Source organism: Ahaetulla prasina, chromosome 14, assembly GCF_028640845.1.
Source record: "Ahaetulla prasina isolate Xishuangbanna chromosome 14, ASM2864084v1, whole genome shotgun sequence".
Lineage (NCBI taxonomy): Eukaryota > Metazoa > Chordata > Lepidosauria > Squamata > Colubridae > Ahaetulla > Ahaetulla prasina.
This window is the reverse complement of record NC_080552.1, coordinates 20,885,830-20,909,888: the sequence shown is the minus strand read 5'-3', so window position 1 is coordinate 20,909,888 and position 24,059 is coordinate 20,885,830. Positions and strand designations below refer to the sequence as shown.

The following is a 24,059-nucleotide window of genomic DNA, read 5'->3' as shown; positions in this document are numbered from 1 at the left end:
GCCTTCGACAAGACCTAAGCTTAACTCACAGAATCATCTATTGTAATGTCCTTCCTGTTAAAGACTACTTCAGCTTTAATTGCAATAATACAAGAGCAACTAATAGATTTAAACTTAATGTCAACCGCTTTAATCTAGATTGCAGAAAATATGACTTCTGTAATAGAATCATCAGTGCTTGGAATACTTTACCTGACTCTGTGGTCTCTTCTCATAATCCTAAAAGCTTTAACCAAAAACTTTCTACTATTGACCTCACCCCATTCCTAAGAGGACCATAAGGGGCGTGCATAAGCGCACAAATGTGCCTACCGTTCCTGTCCTATTGTTTTTCTCTTCTTCTTCCTATATATATGCTTATACCTCCTTATATTTACCCATATATTTGTTTATTTACTATATAATCTTTTTGTATGATACCTACATATATTGTTGTGACAAAATAAAATAAATAAATAAAATAAAATAAATAAAAAGTCGCTGCAGATCCCAGCAGACGTACCCCAGATGCCGGTGTAGGTGCCAAAACCAGCATTTTGGATCCCAGTCAAAGAGGTGTGGGATGCTGCGCTAAATGTGGAAGATGGATGAATTGGCAGGGAGCCAGGGAGGTGGGCAAAAATGACAGGTGTGGATCACCTGACTGTATAATTAGTGTTATTTTTTTTTTATTGAAAAAGTTTTACAAAGATTTACCCTTCCTTCCCCCTCCCCCCTCCCCAGCCTCCCCTCTTCCCCCCTCCCTCCCTCTCCCAAACCCCCTCCCCCCCCCCCGGACTTCCCGGAACAAAATACAGGGTATTAAATCTAACAATCATAATCTAAATTATGCTAACTATCTGTAAACTCCCATCCTCCCCTAGAACCTTAACTCTCCTTTTACAAAGAAAAAACATAAACGTAATTCTTGTAAACCGTTCATTCAAAAGCTATTTGGTATTTCTTAGTCTGGCATCTATTTTGAATATAGTCAATCCATCTTCTCCATTCCAATACGTATCTTTCTTGTGAGCAGCCTTTCAGGAATGCTGAGATTTTTGCCATCTCTGCTAAGTTTGCAACTTTTAATATCCATTCTTCAATCGTAGGCAAATGTTCCTTCTTCCAGTATTGCGCAACCAATAGTCTGGCTGCTGGTATTAAGTTTAAAATCAATTTGGTCTCTATTTTCGTGCAATCCATAATTATACCCAATAAAAACAATTGTGGAGTAAATTTTATCTTCTTTTTCAAAATATTTTGTATAAATCCACCAAATTCTTATCCAAAAGGGCTTAATTTTTTTACAAGTCCACCATATATGAAAGTAAGTGTATAATTAGTGCTATTAATAGTGTGAGCCACATGTCTGGTTCTGTCTTAGTAGTTAGCAGGCAGCTATCGGCTCTGAAAGTTCAGGCATCTAATATTATTTATTATTATTATTATTATTTATTTGATTTTTATACCGCCCTTCTCCCAAAGGACTCAGGGCGGTGTACAGGCAAGATAAAACCAACAATACAATATACAGGTTAAAATACCATTTAAAAAACTTATTTAAATTAGCCTGAAATTAAAATTACCGTAAACTAAAAACCCCGTTTAAAAATTAATAAAATTTCACATTAAAAAATCCAATTTAAGCCAGCCCCGCGCGGATAAAGAGATGTGTCTTCAGTTCGCGACGGAATGTCCGAAGGTCAGGTATTTGACGTAAACCCGGGGGAAGCTCGTTCCAGAGTGTGGGAGCCCCCACAGAGAAGGCCCTTCCCCTGGGGGCCGCCAGCCGGCATTGTTTGGCGGACGGCACCCTGAGAAGTCCCTCTCTATGGGAGCGTACGGGTCGGTGGGAGGCGTGTGGTAACAGCAGGCGGTCCCGTAAGTACCCAGGCCCTAAGCCATGGAGCGCTTTAAAGGTCGTAACCAAAACCTTAAGGTGCACTCGAAAGGCCACAGGTAGCCAGTGCAGTCTGCGCAGGAGTGGTGTTACATGGGAGCTACGCGAAGCTCCCTCTATCACCCGCGCAGCTGCATTCTGGACTAACTGAAGCCTCCGAGTGCACCTCAAGGGGAGCCCCATGTAGAGAGCATTACAATAATCCAAGCGAGAGGTAACGAGCGCATGAGTGACTGTGCACAAGGCATCCCGATCAAGGAAGGGGCGCAACTGCCGAACCAGGCGAACCTGGTGGAAGGCCCCCCTGGAGACGGCCGTCAAATGATCTTCAAACGACAGCCGATCATCCAGGAGGACACCTAAGTTGCGCACCCTGTCCTTTGGGGCCAATAACTCGCCTCCGACAGCCAGCCGCGGCTGCAGCTGACTGAATCGGGATGCCGGCATCCACAGCCACTCCCTCTTGGAGGGATTAAGCTTGAGCCTGTTTCTCCCCATCCAGAGATAAAGGAGAATCCAGAGATAAAGGAGAATCCTTATAGCCCAGGGTTGAAATGAGAAGTGAACTGATGATGTTGCCTAGTTGGGTAGCGAAACCTCTGCAAGAAAGCAACCAATCTCAGAGAGCACCAAGGACCTCTCCTTTCAACTCTGAGCTACAAGGTTTCTACACAAGGATTGTAGAACTACAGATAGATGTTTGAACTGAGGGGTTTTTGGTCCTCTCTGGGCTTGGTTGTTTTCTTGCAGACATTTCATTACCCAAACTAGGTAATATCATCAATGCTGACTGATGATGTTTGCTAGTTGGGTAATGAAAGGTCTTCAGAAAATCAACCAAACCCAGAAAGCGCCAAAGACCCTTCAGTTCAAACATCTATCGGTAGTTCTAGAAGCCTCCTACTGGGTCATTTTGTAAGAATATTTGTTTTATTTATTTATGAAACAAAGCTATATGGCTTCCCAACTCACTCATAGGTAACTCTGGGTGTCCTACAACATTAAATGCCCTTCCCCCATATAACACAATCAAATCAACTTGTCAGCTTTCCAGGAAAAAAAAACAACCCTCCAAGGAAAAACTCCAAAGCAAGCATCTTTCAAAGTTACATTTACTAGAATAGGTAAACTGGCACATCTGGGAAAACCCAAATCTGAGCGGTCTGAGTTTTCTCTCAGTAAATCAACACCCCCCCCCAAACCATCCCCTCAGTCCTCAGTCGATCACATGCTCCAATCACTATCCATCCCATCTCGAGACAGCACTCCGGCCACTCTCCTCCAGATGCAGGATCGGCCTGACCTTGACCGACAGGAAGAAAGCTATTATCTCTAAAGACAACCCCTCTACTCAATCCCCCCTCCTACTTTCCCACACATGAGAAGAAAGTGGCAGCATGGAAGCTTCCGGCCTAATATGGCTTCCAAAGCTGACACAACTACTCGTTCAGTTCCGTCTCCATTTGTGATCCTCAGGCCCACTGACAAAACCATGTCTTCAGGTCCTTTTGAAAAAACAACAGGAGTGTACCTCCAAGTGAACAATGTTCCATAGAGAAGGGGTCACCACTGAGAAGGTCCTTTTCTGTGATTCCCACCAGATGTAAATCCCTAATCAAGGGGACTCGCAATATATCTTGCCTTCCCATCCTCGTGGCCCGGGTGGATGAAATAGGAGCGAAATGTGTTGTGACCCAGGCCCAAGTAGGTAGTAGGAAACTCAGTCAGTGTAAAAACAAACTTTATTATAACAGCTGAGAATTAACTCATTCTCAGCGTAGTTCAACTAAACTAAAGCATTTCCTCCCAACACAAATTCCTCAGTCCTATCCCCAATCTTGGTCCAATTAGGCAATCTACCAAAGGTCTTTCTTGACAAAAGTTCAGAAGACACCGATACAAATGCAACAAGACAAAGCTGTCGATGTTGTTTTCTGGCAAAGAGCCCAAACGCCGTTGCTGGTTTTTTAAGCCTTATGGGAGGGGCCAATCATCTCTTGGCCCTACTCCCGAGTCTTCCTCTTTGCCTGAGCTGCTCTTGCCTTCTGGCAGCTCTTCTCATGCGTGCATTAGGAACAGGCTCCTCCTGTTCCTCTGCCTTACTACTGTCAGCCTCTGGAGGCTCCGGAGTCCGCACCTCACTCCCTGATGGCCCTGGCCCTACCTCTGCCTCTGACACAGAGCCCTCATCCAGGCCTTCCCCAGCCTCCAGTACTGGCCCATGTTCTTCCTCAGCCTCATCGCTGTCTGATCCCTTTGCCAGCTCCGCAGGTTACTGACGGACCACAACAAGATGGTCCTTCAAAAAAAAACACGCAACAAGCAGAGAATTAAAGTGACCTGACCCTCACTGATCCTTTTTTCTTCTTCTGATCACACTCAGCCTCTGCCTGATGCACAATACAATGGGAACCCTGAGTCCGTGGGTTACAGGATCAAGTACTGGTGTGTAGACATGCAGTGTCCTGCCCTGGCCAAGGTCATCAGCGACCGACTGGAGACAGAAGTCACCGTCGAGGATCTTCAAGAATGGACCGAGTATGAATTGCAGATCCAAGCCTTCAATGCCATTGGGTCGGGACCCTGGAGCGAGGTGGTGCGAGGCCGTACGCGAGAATCAGGTAAGCGATGGGAAAGGAGCATCGCTTGTTGCTCTTAAATGTTTTTTTCCCCCAAGCATTTCCTTTGGCTTGGGATTGGGATAGAGTAGATTCGCACATGAAAGGCATTTTTTTTTTACATCAGTCTGGTTCTGTCAGGTCCAAAACCAAGAATGACATCTGGCTGTCCTTCCAAGCTGAGTTCTTTATTGTTTCACACCTATAGACAGAATCTTGCCAGACTGAAGGCTTCACTGTCTGCATCTACCATAACTCTGGGAACTATTAAGGCGGGACTTTCTTCATCCTCTTTCTATCACGGGGGGCTGGGGAGAGATTTTTGCTACCGGTTCTCCGAACTACCTGCTCCCATTGCTACCGGATCTCCCAATCCGGTCTGAACCGGGAGCATTTCCCCCTGCCGCAAGGTCTATGGCCAGAAGACAGACACCATCAGAGCAGCCAGGCAAAGTAGCCAGGCTAGCTCGTGAACTTTGGCAGAAGGTAGTTATTAAGCTGTTATCTAGATACCTTCTAACAAGGCTCCTTCCTCGACTCCCGTCCCATATGCACCCCATATAATTTACCTTTCTCCTGTGGGTGAATAATTGTGCGCAGTGACCTTTCCGGAATTAAGTATTCAATAGCAAGAGTAAATCACGCCGTGGCTTAACCTGCCCAATGAGTAGGGGTTGTAGTTGCAATTTGTCTCCATAATCATACAAGGCCTTCCTGTTGCTGCATGGCTGAGGTTGAGTCTCATTTATCACTGAAAATGGGACTTGCCCTTTGTTCCTCCTTTTTCTTTTTCGCAATAAAATGCCCGGCCATCTTCAAATTTGCATATTTTCATTAACGATGATGGAAGGAGGGATCAATTAAACCGAAAGAGAACCTTGGAGAACGCTTCGCTCTTGAACAAAGGTGGTTGGGATGGTGTCAGGTGAGGAGGATTCCCCGCTTGATGCATTTTTTTTTATTTATTTGAATTTATATCCCGCCCTTCTCCGAAGACTCAGGGCGGCTTACATTGTGTAAGGCAATAGTCTCATTCTATTTGTATATTTACAAAGTCAACTTATTGCCCCCCCAACAATCTGGGTCCTCATTTTACTTACCTTATAAAGAATGGAAGGCTGAGTCAACCTTGTGCCTGATGGGACTCGAGCCTGCAATAATTGTAATTGCAGGCAGCTGCGTGTTAATAACAGGCTGCATTAGCCTGTTGAGCCACTTCCCAGCCATCCAAGGGGATGGCTGGGAAGCCATCCAAGCAGTGGTGAAATTGAAATTTTTTATTACCGGTTCTGTGGGCATGGTTTGGCGGGCGTGGCAGGGGAAAGATACTGCAAAATCCCCATTACCTCCCCACTCCTGCGGGAAGGATATTGCAAAATCTCCATTCCAACCCCACTTTGGGGGAAGGATACTGCGAAATCCCCATTCCCACCCCACTCCTGGGGGAAGGATATTGCAAAACCTCCATTTCCTCCCCACTCCTGAGGGAAGGATATTGCAAAATCCCCATTCCCATCCCACTCTGGGGCCAGCCAGAGGTGGTATTTGCCGGTTCTCCGAACTACTCAAATTTTCCGCTGCCAGTTCTCCAGAGCCTATCAGAACCTGCTGGATTTGCTAGTAGTAAATACTAGGAGAACTCATTTCAAAAGATCTAAGCACCAGAGCTCACTGTAACATCATTGCAAAAAAGGCATTAAAAGTTGTCGATCTCCTTTTACGAAGTTTTCTCTCTGGTAACGCTATACTTCTAACTAGGGCATACAAAACTTTTGGCAGACCTATCTTTGATCACTGCTCACCCGCCTGGAACCCACACTGTATTTCAGACATCAATACCTTAGAGAAGGCCCAGAGATATTTTACTAGAAGAGTACTCAACTCCTCTGCTCAAAATAAAATTCTCTATACCACCAGGCTTGAAATTTTAGGCCTGGAGAGCCTCGAACTACTCTGTCTATATTCCGACCTATGCTCATAAGATTATTTACCACAATGTCCTACCTGTAAATGAGTACTTTAATTTCAACCACAGTAACACAAGGGCTATCAATAGATTCAAACTCAATGTAATTCGCTCTAATCTTAATTGAAGACAATATGACTTCTGCAATAGAGTGGTAAATGTCTGGAACACTCTACCTGATCCTGTTGTTAGTCTCTCTAATCCCCATACCTTTTACCGTAAATGGTCTACCGTGGACCTTTCATGTTTCTTAAGAGGTCCATAAAGGGGGTGTGCATAAGCGCACCAGCGTGCCTACCATCCCTGTCCTACTGTCCCCGTTTATATATACTCATTCTATGTGTCCATGTCTATGCCTATACTGTTACTTGTTTCCTTGTAGAATAGAATAGAATAGAATAGAATAGAATAGAATAGAATAGAATAGAATAGAATAGAATAGAATTTTATTGGCCAAGTGTGATTGGACACACAAGGAATTTGTCTTGGTGCATATGCTCTCAGTGTACGTAAAAGTGTACCAGTTGACAAACAAACAAACAAACAAACAAACAAATAAAGATTTCACCCCTGATCCGAGGTTTGGGTTTTCACAATAAGGCGATGGGATGAAATTTAGCCATCCAGTTCTCTCAAAAGACCCACCTAGGTTTATTTGGAAGTTAATCGTACAGAATTCAGAAAGACTTTAGAATAGAATAGGAATAGGAATAGGAATAGGAAAAGGAATAGGAATAGGAATAGGAATAGGAATAGGAATAGGAATAGGAATAGGAATAGGAATAGGAATAGGAATAGAATAGCCAAGTGTGATTGGACACACAAAGAATTAGTCTTGGTGCATATCCTCTCAGTGTACATAAAAGAAAATATACATTTGTCAAGAATCATAAGGTACAACATTTAATGATAGTCATAGGGTACAAATAAGCAATCAGGAACCAACCAATGTCAATATAAATCGTAAGGATACAAGCAAAAAAGTTACAGTCATAAGTGGGAGGAGATGGGTGATGGGAACGATGAGAAGATTAATAGTAATAGTAGTGCAGTTTTAGTAAATAGTTTCACAGTGTTGGGGGAATTATTTATTTAGCAGAGTGATGGCATTCAGGAAAACACTGTGCTTGCGTCTAGTTGTCTACCCATGAACGTTTCCATCTGTAAGAAACTTTCTATGAAAAGGTCAACCTTCCCTGGGAGAAAACACACCGGCCACAACGGTGAGCTTACAAGAACTCCAAGAAGTAGCTACTGACAGACAATCCTGGCAAAATTGCACCCGTTGGGTCTCAGAGTCAGAAGCAATTGAACAGCCGAAAAAAACAACAGCGGTCGGATGACAAGTTGCTTCCTTCACACCGAAAATCTGGCGCGTTGCTGCTGTTTTTTCATTTCACACACACACACACACACACACACACGAGAAGCCATTCATAATGGAGTTTCTCTTTGTGAAGATCTGTAGATAAATCCATGGCAGCCTGCCAAAAACCCTCGCGTCTCTTGGCAATCTATAGTCCTTTAACATAATTATAGTCTTGCGAGAGATAAATCTAGGAGAAGAGGAATCTAAAAAGAAAAAGAAAAATTTCAACCTGAGGAATGAAGAGAGAGGGAATGGAAGAGGGGACTAGAATTTTCTTCTGATACCCCGGGTAATTGGTGATGCAGAAAGTCTAAATAATAATCTAAAAATCTAAATAATAAATAAATAAAATGTTGCACAGGTCATTTAATCAACCTGGAGCCTCCCAGACAAGGTGGCTGGGGCTCTTGAGTGTGTGTGTGCACGTGCGCATTTCTTGTGAATACCCTTGTGTGACTCAGGTAGGGAGTTAAAAGTGACAGATGGTGAGGTTTTGACAGATCTGAAACGTTGTGCATGGTATTGATGAAGAAGGAATGAGACATGACACGAAGTGTCAGAGATGCTTCCTCTCACCCCACACATCCTGTTCTACTCTTGAGTATGACATCTTCCTCCTCAATAGCTACTGGCTATTATTCCACGTTTGATTGACAGAGAAAGAAGAATCACTGTCTGGAGCCTTTCTACAAGCAATCCAGGACTCTTAAGTATGGAATATCATTTCTCCTCTAAGTATTTGATGGGTCAGATCACGCGTTAAGCTCCAGTTAACCTGAGTTATTGTTCATCCGTACACACAAGAATCTAGTCCAGGGGTCTCCAACCTTAGTAACTTTAAGGATTGTGGACTTCAACTCCCAGAGTTCCTCAGCCAGCTTTGCTTAAAGTTACTAAGGTTGGAGACCCCTGATCTAGTCAAGTAATGGCCGACACTAATTTGGAGCTAGAAAAAAGTCAGCGGAATTCAAGAACTTTGGACCGTTTGTGGGAACGTAATGATTCTAGGCTGATTCCTCTCTTGACTCCATCCCCAGGCACTGACTGCCCTTCTTCTACAGGTGAGAAAACCACCACTATCCCACCTAACTTCTCTCCCAATGCCATTCACTCTCTTCTGTATTTCCAGAAGACTGTCATGCCCCCATCGGAGCCTGAATCTGTGGGACAAGACGAGCTGGAACTGGAGCCGACAGAGATTGAGGGAGCAGCTTCGTTGGCTTGGGAGGAAAATGGGGAAGGGAAGGGCCAGTCGGGCCAGGGCCTTTCAGGATTAGGACAGCTTGTAGGCAGGGAGGAACAGGGGTAGGATGACCAAGAGAGGCTAAACAATGAACATGAGAGGCAGAGCTCAGGCGATGATCAAAGACCACTCCCTCCTGATCCTCGAGTATGGAGAGTGGAGAGAAGGTGAGAACAGCACAGACTGAGCAGGCTACTTGGGAGAAGAGCACCCCGCTCCTCTTCACAAGGCACACCTGGAGAATGAGACTTAAGGAGAAGCTGTGGGGAAGGACATTTGTCAGGAACAAATGCTGAATTCCTGAAGTGTTGAGTGCCGACCTTTGAACTTTCTTGGATTCCTTGCATTCTTTCTGGATTTATTGCTGTGCAGTCTTGATGTACGCAGTGCTGGGCTGGACTATTTGCAGCCAGAGGCCGCTTGAGGTGTGTGTGGGTGTTTGTCATCACTTTGCTCTGGGACTTGCCAGAAACGTGGGAGCGTTTGGGGAAATTTGGAGCAATAAAGGAGCGGTTTGAACTGCCAGCTGCCTGTGTTACCTCTGTGCCGTGCCCCAGGTCATCCCAAAGACTCTTAAGCCTGGAATATCATCTCTATTCTACGTACCGATGGGGGAGATACTACCGGCATCCTACCTAGCACCCCAATATCTTCATTCTCTTCACCACAGCCAGAGGCTCCCTGGGAATCCTTGTGTCCTTCATTTCAAAAGATCAGCTTTACTGGAATAAACTTTCATCTTTTGCTGCCTCAGTTTCTCCCAACAAGCCAACCTGAAGGTGTCGGGAATCCATCAACAGCAGGAAAGTGTCTTGCACAACAGCTCTTATTGATGAATCATCACAGGTGCTTATCTATGGAGATTCTCAATCATCCAGGTCATGGTTGTCTCAAAGGTGCTTTTTCAAGAGGCAACTGGACTTTCTTGTTTTCCTGAGAAGCTAAAATGTCTTCAAAGAAAAACCAAAAAGTCCAGTTGCCTCTTGAAAAAACGCCTTTGGGACATCACAGGTGCTCATTTAGACAGCTCATATTTCCAGGACTAGACCGCAATAGTTTTTTTTGTGTTGACAAAAACTGGAAACATGATTTCTCACACACACACATACACAAACAAAGCCAGTTTCCCTCTGCCAGTTTTCCTCCTCGAGGTGCCCAGAGACCTTCTCCTGGTTTGAGCAGGTTGTCCTTTAACATTGAGGGGAATGTTTTATCCAGATCGTTTCTTTGAAAACCTTTATCTCTTCTTTTCCTCAGACATAGGGGACCTTTTTCAGAAACTATGTGTTCTGACTTAGGCTTCCTGAGACAGTACAAAGCACACAATTAGTCCCCAAAACCCTCTTTTTATTTCAACAGCTGTGAATTCTGTTCATTCCCAGCCCGTGATGAGTCACAAATACTTTGTAAAGAGTCTGACAGAAGTCTGCCACAGTCCTTTAGGATAAGGCTGATAAGCACCCACCTATATCTCCCTTGGCACACTGACTTGGCATGCTTCCTTGGCAAGCTGCCTTGGCACGCTGCCAAAGACATAATTGGCAACTAGCTTTGCAAGGCCACATGGAGCACAGAGTCAAAACGGAGCTTCAGATTCTAAACTGACCAGCACGAACAAAGTTGCTTCCTGCAAAGTCTCCAGTGCCTTTGCTCCTCCTTTATGTTTTATGGGAGGGGCCAATCATCTCCAAGCGTTACTTCTGAGTCACCCCTTTTGTCTTAACTGTTCTTGCCTTCTGGCAGCTGTGCACATACGCACACTGGGAACAGGCTCCTCCTGTTCCTCTGCCTCGCTGACGTCAGCCTCTGGAGACTCCAGAGTCATCACATAACTCCCAGATGGTTTTGGTCCCATCTCTGCCTCTGATGAGAGCCCTTCTCCGAGCCTTCCCCAGACTCCAGAACTGGCCCTATTTTCCTCCTGAACCTCCTCACTGTCCGATTCTGCTGCCAGCTCTGCAGGCTGCCGGCGGACCACAACACACACATATGTGATGAAGGCAGTGGTGGGATTCAGCCAGTTCGCACCACTTCGGGAGAACCGGTTGTTAACTTTCTGAGCAGTTTGGCAAACTGGTTGTTGGAAGAAATCATTAGGGCAGAGAACCGGTTGTTAAATTACTTGAATCCCACCACTGGATGAAGGTGAAAGCAAGATCTCTTTGGAAAGACAGGATCATCTTATCAAAGTCATCTTACCGGGGTGAGAAGCCTAGTCCATCCAGCGGACTACAACACTGTGCCTTCTAAACATCACTGTGTACACGCAAGAGAGGGGAATGCTGGGGAGAGGCCTAAGCAGCATGCAAATAAATAAAATTCTCCTCCAAGACCCTTAGAACACCCTGGAAATCTAATTGTGTTAACCAAACAGAGTTACACCTTTCTAAAAGGTGCTCAGAGGCATGAGAATGGAGAGGCAATTGAGAGGGGAGACGTAGGATTTCTGCCCATCACGGAGAGGTTAGTGACAGTAATTTTATTATGACCTTTAAATTAAAGCCTTCACACTGAAAAGGGATGCATTGTTTCCTTCCCTTCTCTTCCCCCACCCACCCCCCAAAAAGTTTTTATTTGAAACATTCGACTTTCTTAGGCTATGTTTCCATAGCAAATATTGAGGGCTGGACTTTAATTGGAGAGCTCCTGGCTTTCTAAAAGGATTAGGCTCGAATGAGACGGAGTTTTCATCAAATATTGCTGTAGGACATTGAATCACCTCTGTAGAAAATGAAGAGTTTGGGTCTCTCTTCTCTTATGGAAAAGATCTCAGCTGGTCACTTAAGGGACCACAACGTCCCAATCTTGCCTCTTGCTTTCATTTGAAGCTAAATTGATCTGAAATTGGCGTCTCCGTTTGCGGTTTTTGCAACAGTTTGAGATTGACTTAAACTGTTTATTAGCTTCAGGGTCTTTCAAGGCATTGCCTTCCATATGAAACTACCAGTCAGCCTACTACAGTGGTCCTGCTTTGTGTCCCATGGCTACAAGAGCTCCCTTTAGCTGAGATTACAGATCCTTTTCCATGTCCACTGAAGAGAATATTTGTAGCTCAGGACTGAACTATGGGATTCTTGGTGCTCTCTGAGCTTGGTTGGTTTATTGCAGACTTTTCATTACCCAGTTAGGTAATATCATCAGTTCCAGAAGAGAGAGGGCTTTGCTGTCCATGTATATGTGCACGGGGGACAAAGGAAGCGATACAAAGACACGTTGAAAGCCTCCTTCAAATCCCTGGATATCGACACCACCTCCTGGGAAACCCTGGCACAAGACCAATCGGCATGGCACACGCTGATCCACCAAGGCTGCCAGGCATCTGAGGGCAGAAGGACAACCACAGCACAAGAGAAGTGAGCTGTCAGGGTTCCAAGTAACACCTCCAATGAAATAAAAGTCCAAGGCTTAAGTTTCCTCAAAGTTCCAGTTTATGAGAGATGTCATATTGGCACATCTGGGAAAACCCGAATCTGAAAGCTTCCAGGTTTTCCCCACCCAAAGGAAAGTCCAAGTCCCTGCCCATCACCCACATGTCCATTACATGGTCCAATCAATGCACCGTCGCAACTGGAGATGCCTCCCAGTTCCAGCTGTCCAGGTGCAGGGCAAGATGTCCTTGACTCTCTGAGAAAGGAATGTTATTATGACTATATATATCACCCTGGCTCCATACAATCCCCCCTCCCAGATTCCCACAGTAGTATTAAATGTGGCAGGCCTGAAGATCCAACGGAAAAGATGATTTCCAGGCCTGACATGAGCACTCCGCAAAGCCAGAGCTCCAAATGCTGCAACAATGGTGCCCACACATGTCTGCCCGACATGTGGCAAAACATTCCATGCCCGTATAGGCCTTACCAGTCACCTGCAGACACATCGTGGACAGCCCACAACCTGTTAGATGTCAAGGTCCTCTTCAAACACAATGGATGAACACCATCATATACCAGCAACTCTCCCTACCAGGGATGGTAGGAGTAGTCTCAGTGGTTCCTTGATTAGACTGTTGTTTATTGGGATGGTAGCTCCTTGATTGGCGTGTGGCTTTTTGCTTGGTGTTAATTTTTACTTATCTCTGTGTTGATTGCTGGTCAGGAGGTGTTGTAGCTTGTTAATTGTCTCTTTTTGAATGGTGGGTAGATGTTGTTTATCTCTGTTGCCTGTTGATGGCTAATTTGTCTGAGTGCCAGGCTTCCAGGAATTCTCTAGCATGTTTGGCTTGGTCTAGGACTGGATAGTTTCCCATCCCTGGAGTTTCCTTGCGGTCCTCACTTTAATCCTGGCAAGCTAGTAAATATATATATATATATGCCCTTCCTAGGGACTTCTTTGCTCTGATTGTGTATCTGGCTTCTAGTGTTTTTGTCTTTGTTCACTTTGTCTTGCAACTTAGAAAGCATCTTATCTTAAATGATATGATAAGCAATTTTGGAACCTCTGTGTGAAAAGAGATGGACTTTTGGTGTGAGAGGCTATCAAAGATCTTCATACCATGCCATTTTCAGGTAGAGTCATACCTGAGCCATCCAGCTCATTGAATTTCTCAACCAGCTTCTCATTATAACTGTAAATCTCCCACGGTCATGTCAAAGTGCCCCGAGCCAGTGGAATTTCTGGAGTGGGATAGTTGGTACCTAACGATGCTACCTCCTGAAACCGGCTGAAGTGAAAAGCACAGTAGTTGCAGTTCTTCCTTACATCAAAGGCTACCTTGAGAGAAAAATGGACCATTAGGGTAGTTATTTCTGAAATAACTTCCTCAGGGAAGGAAAAGGTGGGTGCGCCACTTCTGTGGTCAGCCAGAATTAATAGACCAAATCTTGGACAACAGGGGATAGCAGTCTCTTACCTTGCTTTCATATCTTGCTGAAAAAGTAACTCCAGATATTCCTCTCCAACTAGGCCACAAGAACAGTGAAAAGATGCTATACCTTGTATTCTGTTCTGGGAAGTCTCGGGTTGGGGGGGAGGAGGGAGGGGAAATGGAGGGGGGAAGGGGGAAGATTATAAATTGATTGATTGTCATTGTACAGGAATAATGTTAGAATTAAATAAGTTGGAATGGAGTAAAGTCGGGGCTGCTCGGTAGCCACTCCGGAAGGGAAAGGGTAAAGAAAGAGGAGTAAAGAAGGAAGAAAGTAGGTAGGCAGGTAGGTAGGAGAGAAGGGAAGGGGAAGAAAGGATAGGAGGAGGAGGAGGAGGAGGAGGGGAAGACAGAGGGTTAGAAAGGATGGAAGTGAGAAGTGGGAAGGAGGAGGGGAAGGAGGAAAGTGAGGAGGAAGATGGTGGGGAAAGTAGAAGAAGGATGAGAAGGGTAGAAAGGATTAAGGAAGGGAGTGGTGACCGAGCAGGCCCGATTGAGCATAATTTGAGTATAGGATCGATTGTTGGATAAGTGATTGAAATGTACATTGGTCAAATTGTGGGAATTATTATGGAAAATAAAAATACCCTTTAAAAAAAAAGAACAGTGAAAAGATGCTTACGTAAGTGGGGGGTGGATAGAAAGAGAGAGCTGCAGACTAGTGTGGGAAGCCATGCATATTTGCAAGGGTTGATATTTATGCATAATGCCCTGTACAAGGTAGAGGGAAATGGTTCGGATAATGAGACAGTGTCTCCTCCATCTGGGGACCAGTGTTTAATTTATTTGTTCATCTAAAAGATTTATAGCAAGCCACTCAAATACAGATTGATCTCCAAGGCAGCTTATAATACTATTGAAAACAAACCCATTCCACAGTACAATTCATTAAAATATTTAACAGGCCAAATCAAACAACTGCTACTATGGCGGAAAAACCATTATATTCAAATGTCATTACAAGACAGAGTAGAAGAAAAGGGTCGGGCAAGAGGAAAAGGAGCTTCCAAGAGGAAGAGGAGGTTCATAATCAGATGGTTAACCTGGTTCCCCTTCAGAGGGGCTGAGCCCAGTAGTTGTGAATTCAGTTTAACATCTCAAGATTTAGTGTGGCTTGGTTTGAATCTCGTTTCTGGACTTCCAAGGAATGAATGAAGGCCACCTCTTTTGTGAAAGCCGCCATTAGTATGTTGAATGACTTATGACCATTATTGGACTTATGGCTTAGACACGAAGTTATAACTGACCCCCCAAAAAGGGGACTTATGACCTAGATCAGAAATTCAGTTATTTGGGAACATGCACACCCACCCACCCACCACCTTTCAAGACTCAACAATCTTTTATATTGATGGCCTCCTACAGTCACATGACCACATTTTACAATGGTTTGGTCAAAAGTTGACACTTCCGATTTTCATCAAAACCATGCACATCGTAAACCGTAGCTTTGCTTAGTTCATAATGAAGATAATAAAATACAACCCTTGGATAAGACCATAACGACCAGACTCCGTTACAGTTGTAACTCAAGGACTACCTGTATGTCAAGCGCCTGGGAAATCTGGAGATTCGGGCAGTTCAAATGAGTATAAATATTTTGTCGTGTCCCCCTCCCCCTCCGACGACCGGGTCTAGGAAGTCCGTATCAAGCGTGGCCACGAAGCCTCTGCAGCTTTGCCAAATTCCTTTCAGATTTCTCAGGGCAGGCAGGAATCCAAGGTGTGACTTCAGCAAACTAGATGAGACTTTGCTTGACTCAAAGTTGCTTGACTCAAGCAGGTCCTTTATATAGGCTGTGGGGTGTGGCTCCATGACTCAGCACTTATCCAGGCCTGCCCTTCCCTTCCTTCTGCTGACATCGCCTCTCAGATCTCCGGAAGCGAGGATCTTCCCACTTTGAATTGTTTTCCACTGTTTGAGAAAGGGAGGGGTCAGAAGGCATAGGCCCGAGCAATTCCAATCCGTGGCTGTCTTCCTCTGATGGTTGAGCCAAAGGAACACACACTGCATCAGTGAGGTTTGTTTGTTCATTCCTGACATCCTGTCCAGACATGGGGCCAGGGCTGGGGGCTGGAGGCATGACAGGCCGTTCATCTTCATTATCGGACTCAGATAGCAGGCCCGGGAGGAGACGGGAGGGGCCCGGCTGAGGAGAGGAGGGAGGACGAGGCACAACATATTTATTGCAAGCTTCCCCTCTCTACAAGAATCTGGCCAACTAACAGTCAAGGGAAATGAGCAGGAGATAAGAGAGGCATTCAAGGTGGGCTGGGTTTAGATCTCTTGTGGGTGTGCAGGGACTCGGGACTGATGATGTGTTTGACCTCTCCCTCAGGCTCAACCTGGTCACCTCCTACATTGTACTTTGTTTTTAAAGCAACTCTAGATCTATATTTCTCTTTGGTGTTTCAATGACGGCTCAGTTCCTAGAAGCTCAAAGGAACAACCAGATGGTGGGTTCGGATTTTAATTGCTCTTCGTTTGATCACATGCAGTTCCTTCAGCTTCCCCAGCAAATGTGACCGCTGAAGCCGTGAGTTCCACTCAGATCCTTTTGACGTGGTCAGCCATGCCCGAACCTGAGCAAAATGGACTCATTCTGGGTTACAAGGTAGGCATATAAACCCAAATATTGTCCCCCTATTTGTCTAAAGCAGCTTACCTCAACCTTAGCAACTTCAAGCATGGCTGGCTGGGGAATTCTGGGAGTTGAAGTCCACCCCTCTTAAAGTTGTCCAGGTTAAGAAACATTGCCCTAAAGATATCTCAACTTCTGTCATCATCTTCGTACATACTAGAGCAAAACCCAAGGTTTTGTAGCCTGGGTTAAGTTAAAACAGCTCATGTTTTTTTTCTGACCTAGGCTTCCTTAGAAAGCATGAAACAAAGTCTTAATTCCCGCCAAACCTCTTTTATTTACACGACTGTGAATTACTTTCATTCACAGTCAACCAGGCTTTGGCAAACAGTCTATCAGAGGAATGTTTATCAACACCCACCGTATCTCACTTGGAACGCTGCCAGGGAACCAATTTCCAAACGCAGGGCCAGGCCAAACTTGGCACAGAGTCTATTAGAGTCACAGAGCTTTCCAATCTTGAAACGACCAAATGAACTAATTGTTTCCTGCAAAAGACCTCCCCCCCTGTTCACTCCTCTTTTGTTTCCTGTGGGAGGGGCCAATCACCTCCAAGGTGTGGCTTTACTCCCAAGTCAACCCTGCTTTCTGAGTTGTTCTTGCCTTCTGGCAGCTCTGCTCATGCACACACTGGGAACAGGCTCCAGCTGTTCCTCTGCCTCGCTGCTGTCTAGCTCCCTGTCTGCCTCCGACTCAGAGCCCTCATCCGAGCTTTCCTCAGCCCCCAGGACTGGTCCATGTTTCTCCCCAACCTCCTCACTGTCTGACTCTGCTGACAGCTCTGCTGGCCACTGGTGGGCCACAATACACGTAGTTGTGCTCCTCTTATTAGGAAGGACGTCACTTCCCGAGGAAGAGTTTTGCTCCTTTCATCAAGACCCTTTGATCAAAACCTTTTTGTTTTCCTCTGCAGATTTTGTACAAGGCCAGAGATGTGCAAAGTCAACCAAGCAGCCAGGTGGTCCGAGGGAACCACACCCTTTCGGTCCTGCTCGCTGGCCTGCAGAAGTACGTGGTGTATGAGATTCAGGTGCTGGCCTTCACCCGCATCGGAGACGGGGTTCCCAGCAATCCGCCAGTCACTGAGCGTACGAAGGACGATGGTGAGTGTGTGTTTGTGTGTGCCCATCTGGGACTTTCCAGCTCCCACAAACCATCTCTATCCACTATGTGCACTCTAAGGAGAACACTGTATTTTTTGGAGTATAAGACGCACCTTTTCGCCCAAAAAATGAGGGTGAAAATCTGGGTGCGTCTTATACTCTGAATGTAGCCCCACCTAGTTTCTCAAACGGAGGTTTCATAGGCTGAAAGAAGCTTCAGAAAAAAAGCCTCCAAACAGCTTTAGAAAAAAAGCCTCCAAACAGAGCTTCAGAAAAGAAGCCCCCAAACAGAGCTTCAGAGGCTTTTTTTCTGAAGTTCTGTTTCGGAGGCTTTCAGAGGCAGAAAAAAGATTTTTTCTGAAACGGAGTTTCAGAGGCAGAAAAAAAAAGCAAGGCACCGAGCTCACAACCAAGGAACCTGTTGCTAAAATTCACCTCTGGGAACGGCTGATTGGAGGTATTCCGGGAGGCCGATCCATCTGCCAATCAGCTTTTTTCTTACTTTCCTCCCCAAAAACTAAGGTGCGTCTTATACTCCGAAAAATACGGTAAGTTGGTAGCATGTCATCTGGATAGCACACATAGACTGGACAACTATTTGTCCGGGGTGGTGTAAGGCTGCTGCCTTGAGAAGAGGGTTGGACTAGAAGACCTCCAAGGTCCCTTCCAGCCCGAGCATTCTATGTTCTATGTTGATTACAGTTTTAATCTTAAAAAGCCATTTATTTTTCCTCCTCTTATCAACAGCTAATGCTCCTTTAACTTTCAGTCAAGCGTCTGTTCCTCAAATCGTCACCTTCTTTTAAAAATATTAGACAAAAAAGGCCACTTCGCTTTTAAAAAGCCTGGCATTTTACAGCCAGCTCCGAGCCCTAAAGGAAAACTTTTACAGTCCAATTACGAACTCTTACCGAAATGCAATTCTTCCGATAAAAAAAACAACCCACCAAAAACCTCTGGTATAACTGGACGTGGTAAACAGACCTTGCCCTGATTGAACGAAAGTGTAATGCAGGTTCATATACCACAAACGGGCCTTCCTATCAGCCTTTGACAAAAGAATAACAACGTGACCTTTCCGTTATAAAAAAAAATATAAACATTTAGTATTAGCCGCAAATACGTTTCCTGAGGATGAAAATTCGTTTTTAGAATTTGACATCTCGGGGGAAAAGTGGAGCTTACTGCCGTTCCTGGTTGAAAGAACCTAGATTCGTTAGCTGGAGAGATAGAGATGTGGGCATAATCCTACAGCTTGTCTCTTAAGTTGGTTTTTTTTTTTTTAATGAAACAGTTATCCAACTTTCCTAGCCTTAGATTCTTAGAAAGGTATTAGTTAAGTCCTAGTTAACGGAAGAAGAGCACTGTCAGGGTTCTAAGTAACACCTGTTGTGGCTCCTGCCCCCGAACCTGGCCCCATGCCCAAAAGTGCCTTGGAGCCGGGCCTGCTGCCAGAAAGTGATTTGGACAGTGAGGGGGAAGGGCCATCAGGACTTACCTCGGAAGCACCGGCCTTCCTGGATCAGCTGCAGGAGCCAAAGGCAGGCCAGGTGGAGGAGATAACGAGGCCTCCGTCCCCTGACTCTTCTCCCCCCAGGCCACGCCTCCAGACCCAGCTGATGGCAATCAGGCCTGACTGGACCCTAGGTTTTGTAGGCAGGAGAGGCAGGAACAACAGAAGCAGGGGTGGGGTAGGCCTAGGAAGTGCTGAGTCATAGAGCCACACCCCACAGGATATCAAAGGCAGCAAGAGCTGGTGTGTCTCTTTGTATCAGGCAAATCCACGGATTGACTAGAGCTGAAGGTTGTGACTCACCAGCGTCTTGGCAGCCAACAAGGGCTCTTGGCAGACGCTGGCTCTTTTACTGCCAGAGCTGATAAGAGCCGGCTAATTAAGCCATCGTTCGGACGGAGGCGAGGAGGACATAACAACACCCCCAACAAAAGAAAACCCTGAGGCTTGGATTTCCCCAAAGTTCCATTTTATTAGAGATGTCATATTGGCACATCTGGGGAAACCCGAATCTGAAAGCTTCCAGGTTTTCCCCACCCCAAGGAAAGTCCAAGTCCCTGCCCAACATCCAAATGTCCATCACATGGTCCAATCAAAGCACCATCTCAACTGGAGATGCCTCCCAGTTCCAGTCATCCAGTTGCAAGGCAAGATGGGCTTGACTTTCTGAGAAAGGAATGTTATTTTGACTGTACATTACCCTGGCTCCATACCAGGGGTAAAGTGCAATTACCTTCGCTACCGGATTGCAAATGTGAGTGTGTGCATGTGCACTATGCTCACACACGCCTCCTCCCTGCATGCGCAGAGCCTTCTGTGCATGCGCAGAGGGTCAAAAACAGGACGTGATGGTGTCCAGGCAGGTGGGCAGAGCCTCCTGCCACCGGCCCTAGCGGCTCGCACGAGCCAGATAGATCCGGCTGAATTTTACAATCTGGCTCCATACAATCCCCAGTCCCTGTTTCCCACAGTAGTAAATGTGGCAGGCCTAAAGGTCCAACGAAAAAGATGGCTCCCAGGTGGAGAGACTTCAACAGTCTGAGCTGCTTACCAATTGATACCAGCATCTCACAGTCCTAAAATTTGCAATTCAGAAAGCTCATCTTATATATACTTCTCCTAGAAGCACGAAGCTGTAAACACCCAGCCTGAAGATGACGAATGGGACTTCGTCGAAACGTTACCAAGACACTTCCAATTTTATACGGGAGAAAACCCGAATAACCAAAGACCAACACACACACACACACACACACACACACACACATTTGTTTTCTGAGGTTTTCGCGGGTGTTTGTATGTAGGTCTTTGGTTGTTCGGGTGTTCTCCCGTGTAAAATTGGAAGTGTCTTGGCGATGTTTCGACGAAGTCTCATTCGTCATCTTCAGGCTTCAGCTTCGTGCTTCTGGGAGCAATGTGTTAAAAAGGAAGAAACAGCTGCAATCACACATTGCTCCCAGAAGCACGAAGCTGAAGCCTGAAGATGACGAATGAGACTTCGTCAAACGCCGCCAAGACACTTCCAATTTTACGCAGGAGAAAACCCAATAACCAAAGACCTACATATATATATATATATATATATATATATATATATATATATATATATATATATATATATATATATATATATATATATATATATATACACACACACACACACACACACACACACACACATATATATATATACACATATATATATGTCATTAAAATGCATGCTTAGGATAATAAACCATTCCAGAAATGCATTTGGATTATGCTTTTGAGGATCCCCAGTACTTTGTTCATCTAATCCTTAGAAGCGAATGATCGATCAGAGCTGTGAAGTCTGACTTTGAGAAGAATCTTGCCCCTGGTGACTTTCTGACAACGGGGGAGACTTGAAGCTAACCTTCATCCACCACATGCTGTTTTTCGCTCTCTCTCCATTACAGCTTTTTTCCTAAAGAAGTTGCTTAGAACAGCTCACGGCTACTGGCCTCCCATAATAGAACTGACACACAAGCAAAATAAACAACGGGAGATCTCTATCCTTCTTCCCGATTAAGGGAGAAGAAACGTGGCCCGGAATCAGAGTTGCACACAGCTTACGAAGGCTGTAGCAGTTCCAAATGTTGCCACCGAGGGGGTCAATTTAGATGTGATAGAAAAACAAATATTGTATCCACGGGAAGCAATTTCGCATTAACTGTGTTGAATTAACTTGATTGAACTCAACAGAAAACTATATTAATAGAAGAGAATCTTTGTAGCTCAGGGTTGAACTGTGGGGTCCTTGGTGTTCTCTGAGCTTCATGGTTTTTTTTTGCAAATGTTTCGTGACCCAACTAACATCATCAATGCTAGAAGGGAAAGGGGTTTGCAGAGTTGAGGGGAAGGAGGAGAACTATGGGTCCTTGGTGTTCTCTGAGCTTGGCTGCTTTCTTGCAGATGTTTCATGATCCAACTAGGTAACATCATCAGTGCTAGAAGGGAGAGGGGTTTGCAGAGAGGAGGAGGAGGAGGAGGAGAGAAGAGAAGGAGAAGGACTATGGTTCCTTGGTGTTGTTTGAGCTTGGTGGTTTTCTTGCAGACATTTCATAACCCAACTATATAACAACCCCTTTTCCTTCTAGCACCGATGATATTATCTAGTTGGATCATAAAACATCTGTAAGAAGACAAGCAAACTTAGTGAGCACTAAGGCTCCACAGAAAATCATAGCCCTGAGTACGTTCTTTGTCGTGGATCTGTTTATATTTCGAAATGAGGGTCCAATTTCATCATATGAAGACAAGTCCCTCCCCTAAGTCCAGAGTTGCTGCCCCTTATCCTAGGAGGTTTTTTTGATGGGACTCAGCACTTCCCAGGATTATTGGAGTAACCTGCTATCAGTTGCCCCTTGGATGCCATTGCACGAGACACCAACGAGATGGACAATTAATTGCATACACGCAATCCGGCTTTCCCAAGCTAAGTTAGCTAACAAATCAGAATCGGACCACTTTATCCTGGGTGACAAATGGTGCTATTTGCTCTTCCGTTCCCAAACTCCTGACATAAGCTTGCTTGATTCCTCCCCGATCAGTTTAATTAAAAAACATCCTAGGTAAGAGGAGGGGTGGGATTTGGGTTTAAGGTGCCTCCAGGTTTGCAAATTATCATTAAGTCCCCCGGTGACCTTGGTGTAGGTAATTTGTCATCTGCTCCCCGGCTCCCCCCTCCCCAGCCCCTCTGATGCTCACGAGGATCAAGGCACTCACGTTGAGTACATGCAATTAGAAGATAATACAGTTGGGAAGCCAGCAATGTGCCAGGTGAATATTCATGAAACGGATGATGTAGAAATTAACCTCTCCCTCTCAAGATCATTCAGCATCTCCATAGGACACGATATATTCCTCTTCACCTTACTGGCAGCCAGCAGATGCCTTTGGACTATAGCTCCCACGATTTCCATCTGCCCGGCCAATGTGCCTCCTCATTGGGAGTTGTAGTTTCAAACATCCAGAGGGCATGAATATGGCTGTCATATATGGTGCCAGGACCTTTCCTGTCTGTAGAATGAGGTCCAAGCATTAAGCATCTTTAGAGGTTCTCACCTGTTGATACCTCCTGAGGTCAACCTTCATTTGTTAAAGACCTCACTGCAAATATATTTCTTTGCGGCAGACTCTGGATACGCATTAGCTGAAGGGCTTCAGGCTAGGCTAACTCCCCAAATAGCATGCTTTTCACGATGCAGTGGGTTCTCTACCATGTAACGATTTACCTCTAGACATTCAGATTATCATCCCCTCTAGTTCTGTCATCATGAATGAAATTTCACAGACTAGAGATTGAGACTTCCTTCCCAAGAACGGAAAAGTGTCTCCAGAAAAGTTTGCCTTTCTGGGCTCTTCCACTGGATCCTTTTCATCTTTTTCTAGATTGCTAGAGATTGAGTCTAGACCAGATGTCTCCAACCTTGGCAAGCTTTGCTGGCTGGGGAATTCTGGGAGTTGAAGTCTGACAGGCTTAAAGTTGCCAAGGTTGGAGACCTCTGGTCTAGAACATCCTTCTGCAAACAAGATGTTTACACCAAGAGCCAAGAGCTGGGTATCTTTGAAAAATTCAGCAGCTCGTCATTATTTATGGCAGGGGTCTCCAATTTTGGCAACTTTAAGACTTATGGACTTTAACGCCCAGAGTTGAAGTCCACAAGTCTTAAAGTTGCCAAGGTTGGAGACCTCTGACTTATGGTATTGTTTTGGGTTTCTTGCAAAGCTGGCTGAAGAATTCTGGGAGTTGAAGTCCACAAGTCTTAAAAGTGCCAAAGTTGGAGACCCCTGACTTATGGTATTGTTTTGGGTTTCTTACAGTCCCTGGTCCCCCAGTGCGGTTGGTGTTTCCCGAAGTGAGGCTGACGTCAGTGCAAATTATGTGGCAACCCCCCGAGGAACCAAATGGGATCATTCTTGGTAAGTAAAAGTGGGAAGGAAATGGAGAACATCAAAACAGAAACAACCTTCTCAAGATGGGCTCAAGGTCAACGAAACCAAAAGGCAGAAGGGCATCTTTTCATGTTGCTGGTTAGCACAAAAATGGTGGCTCCGCTCCAAAAAGCCAACATTCCCAATATTGTACGCTGTTTGCACAAAAGGTTGGTTTTTGGGGAAGAAAATAATTTCTCGTTCGCATTCCTTTTGGTTGGTTCTGCTTGCTGTTCCTCACATCGTGACAATCCGTTTCTCAGCAAACATGTTATAGTTCTTCATTTGAAAGACGCAGTCGACCCATTCAGGAATCCCAAGTTTGCAGTCTAACAGTTCTTACTTCCAAATATTGAAGTGGTGACATGAGAAAGATTGTAAAGCCTTTCTATACGTTAAAGATGCCAA

At 45.1% G+C, this 24,059-nt stretch overlaps 1 protein-coding gene across 4 annotated transcripts in view; it reads left to right on the top strand.

Annotated features, from left to right (window-relative positions):
- SDK1 (sidekick cell adhesion molecule 1) overlaps positions 1 to 24,059 on the top strand; it is a 503,056-nt gene that overhangs the window by 387,749 nt on the left and 91,248 nt on the right. For all 4 annotated transcript variants that reach the window (XM_058157083.1, XM_058157082.1, XM_058157085.1 and 1 more), the window contains 4 exons: positions 4,263 to 4,500; positions 16,438 to 16,553; positions 17,494 to 17,683; positions 23,541 to 23,639. In XM_058157083.1, coding sequence (XP_058013066.1) covers positions 4,263 to 4,500; positions 16,438 to 16,553; positions 17,494 to 17,683; positions 23,541 to 23,639 — 643 coding nt within the window. The remainder of the gene's footprint in view (positions 1 to 4,262; positions 4,501 to 16,437; positions 16,554 to 17,493; positions 17,684 to 23,540; positions 23,640 to 24,059) is intronic.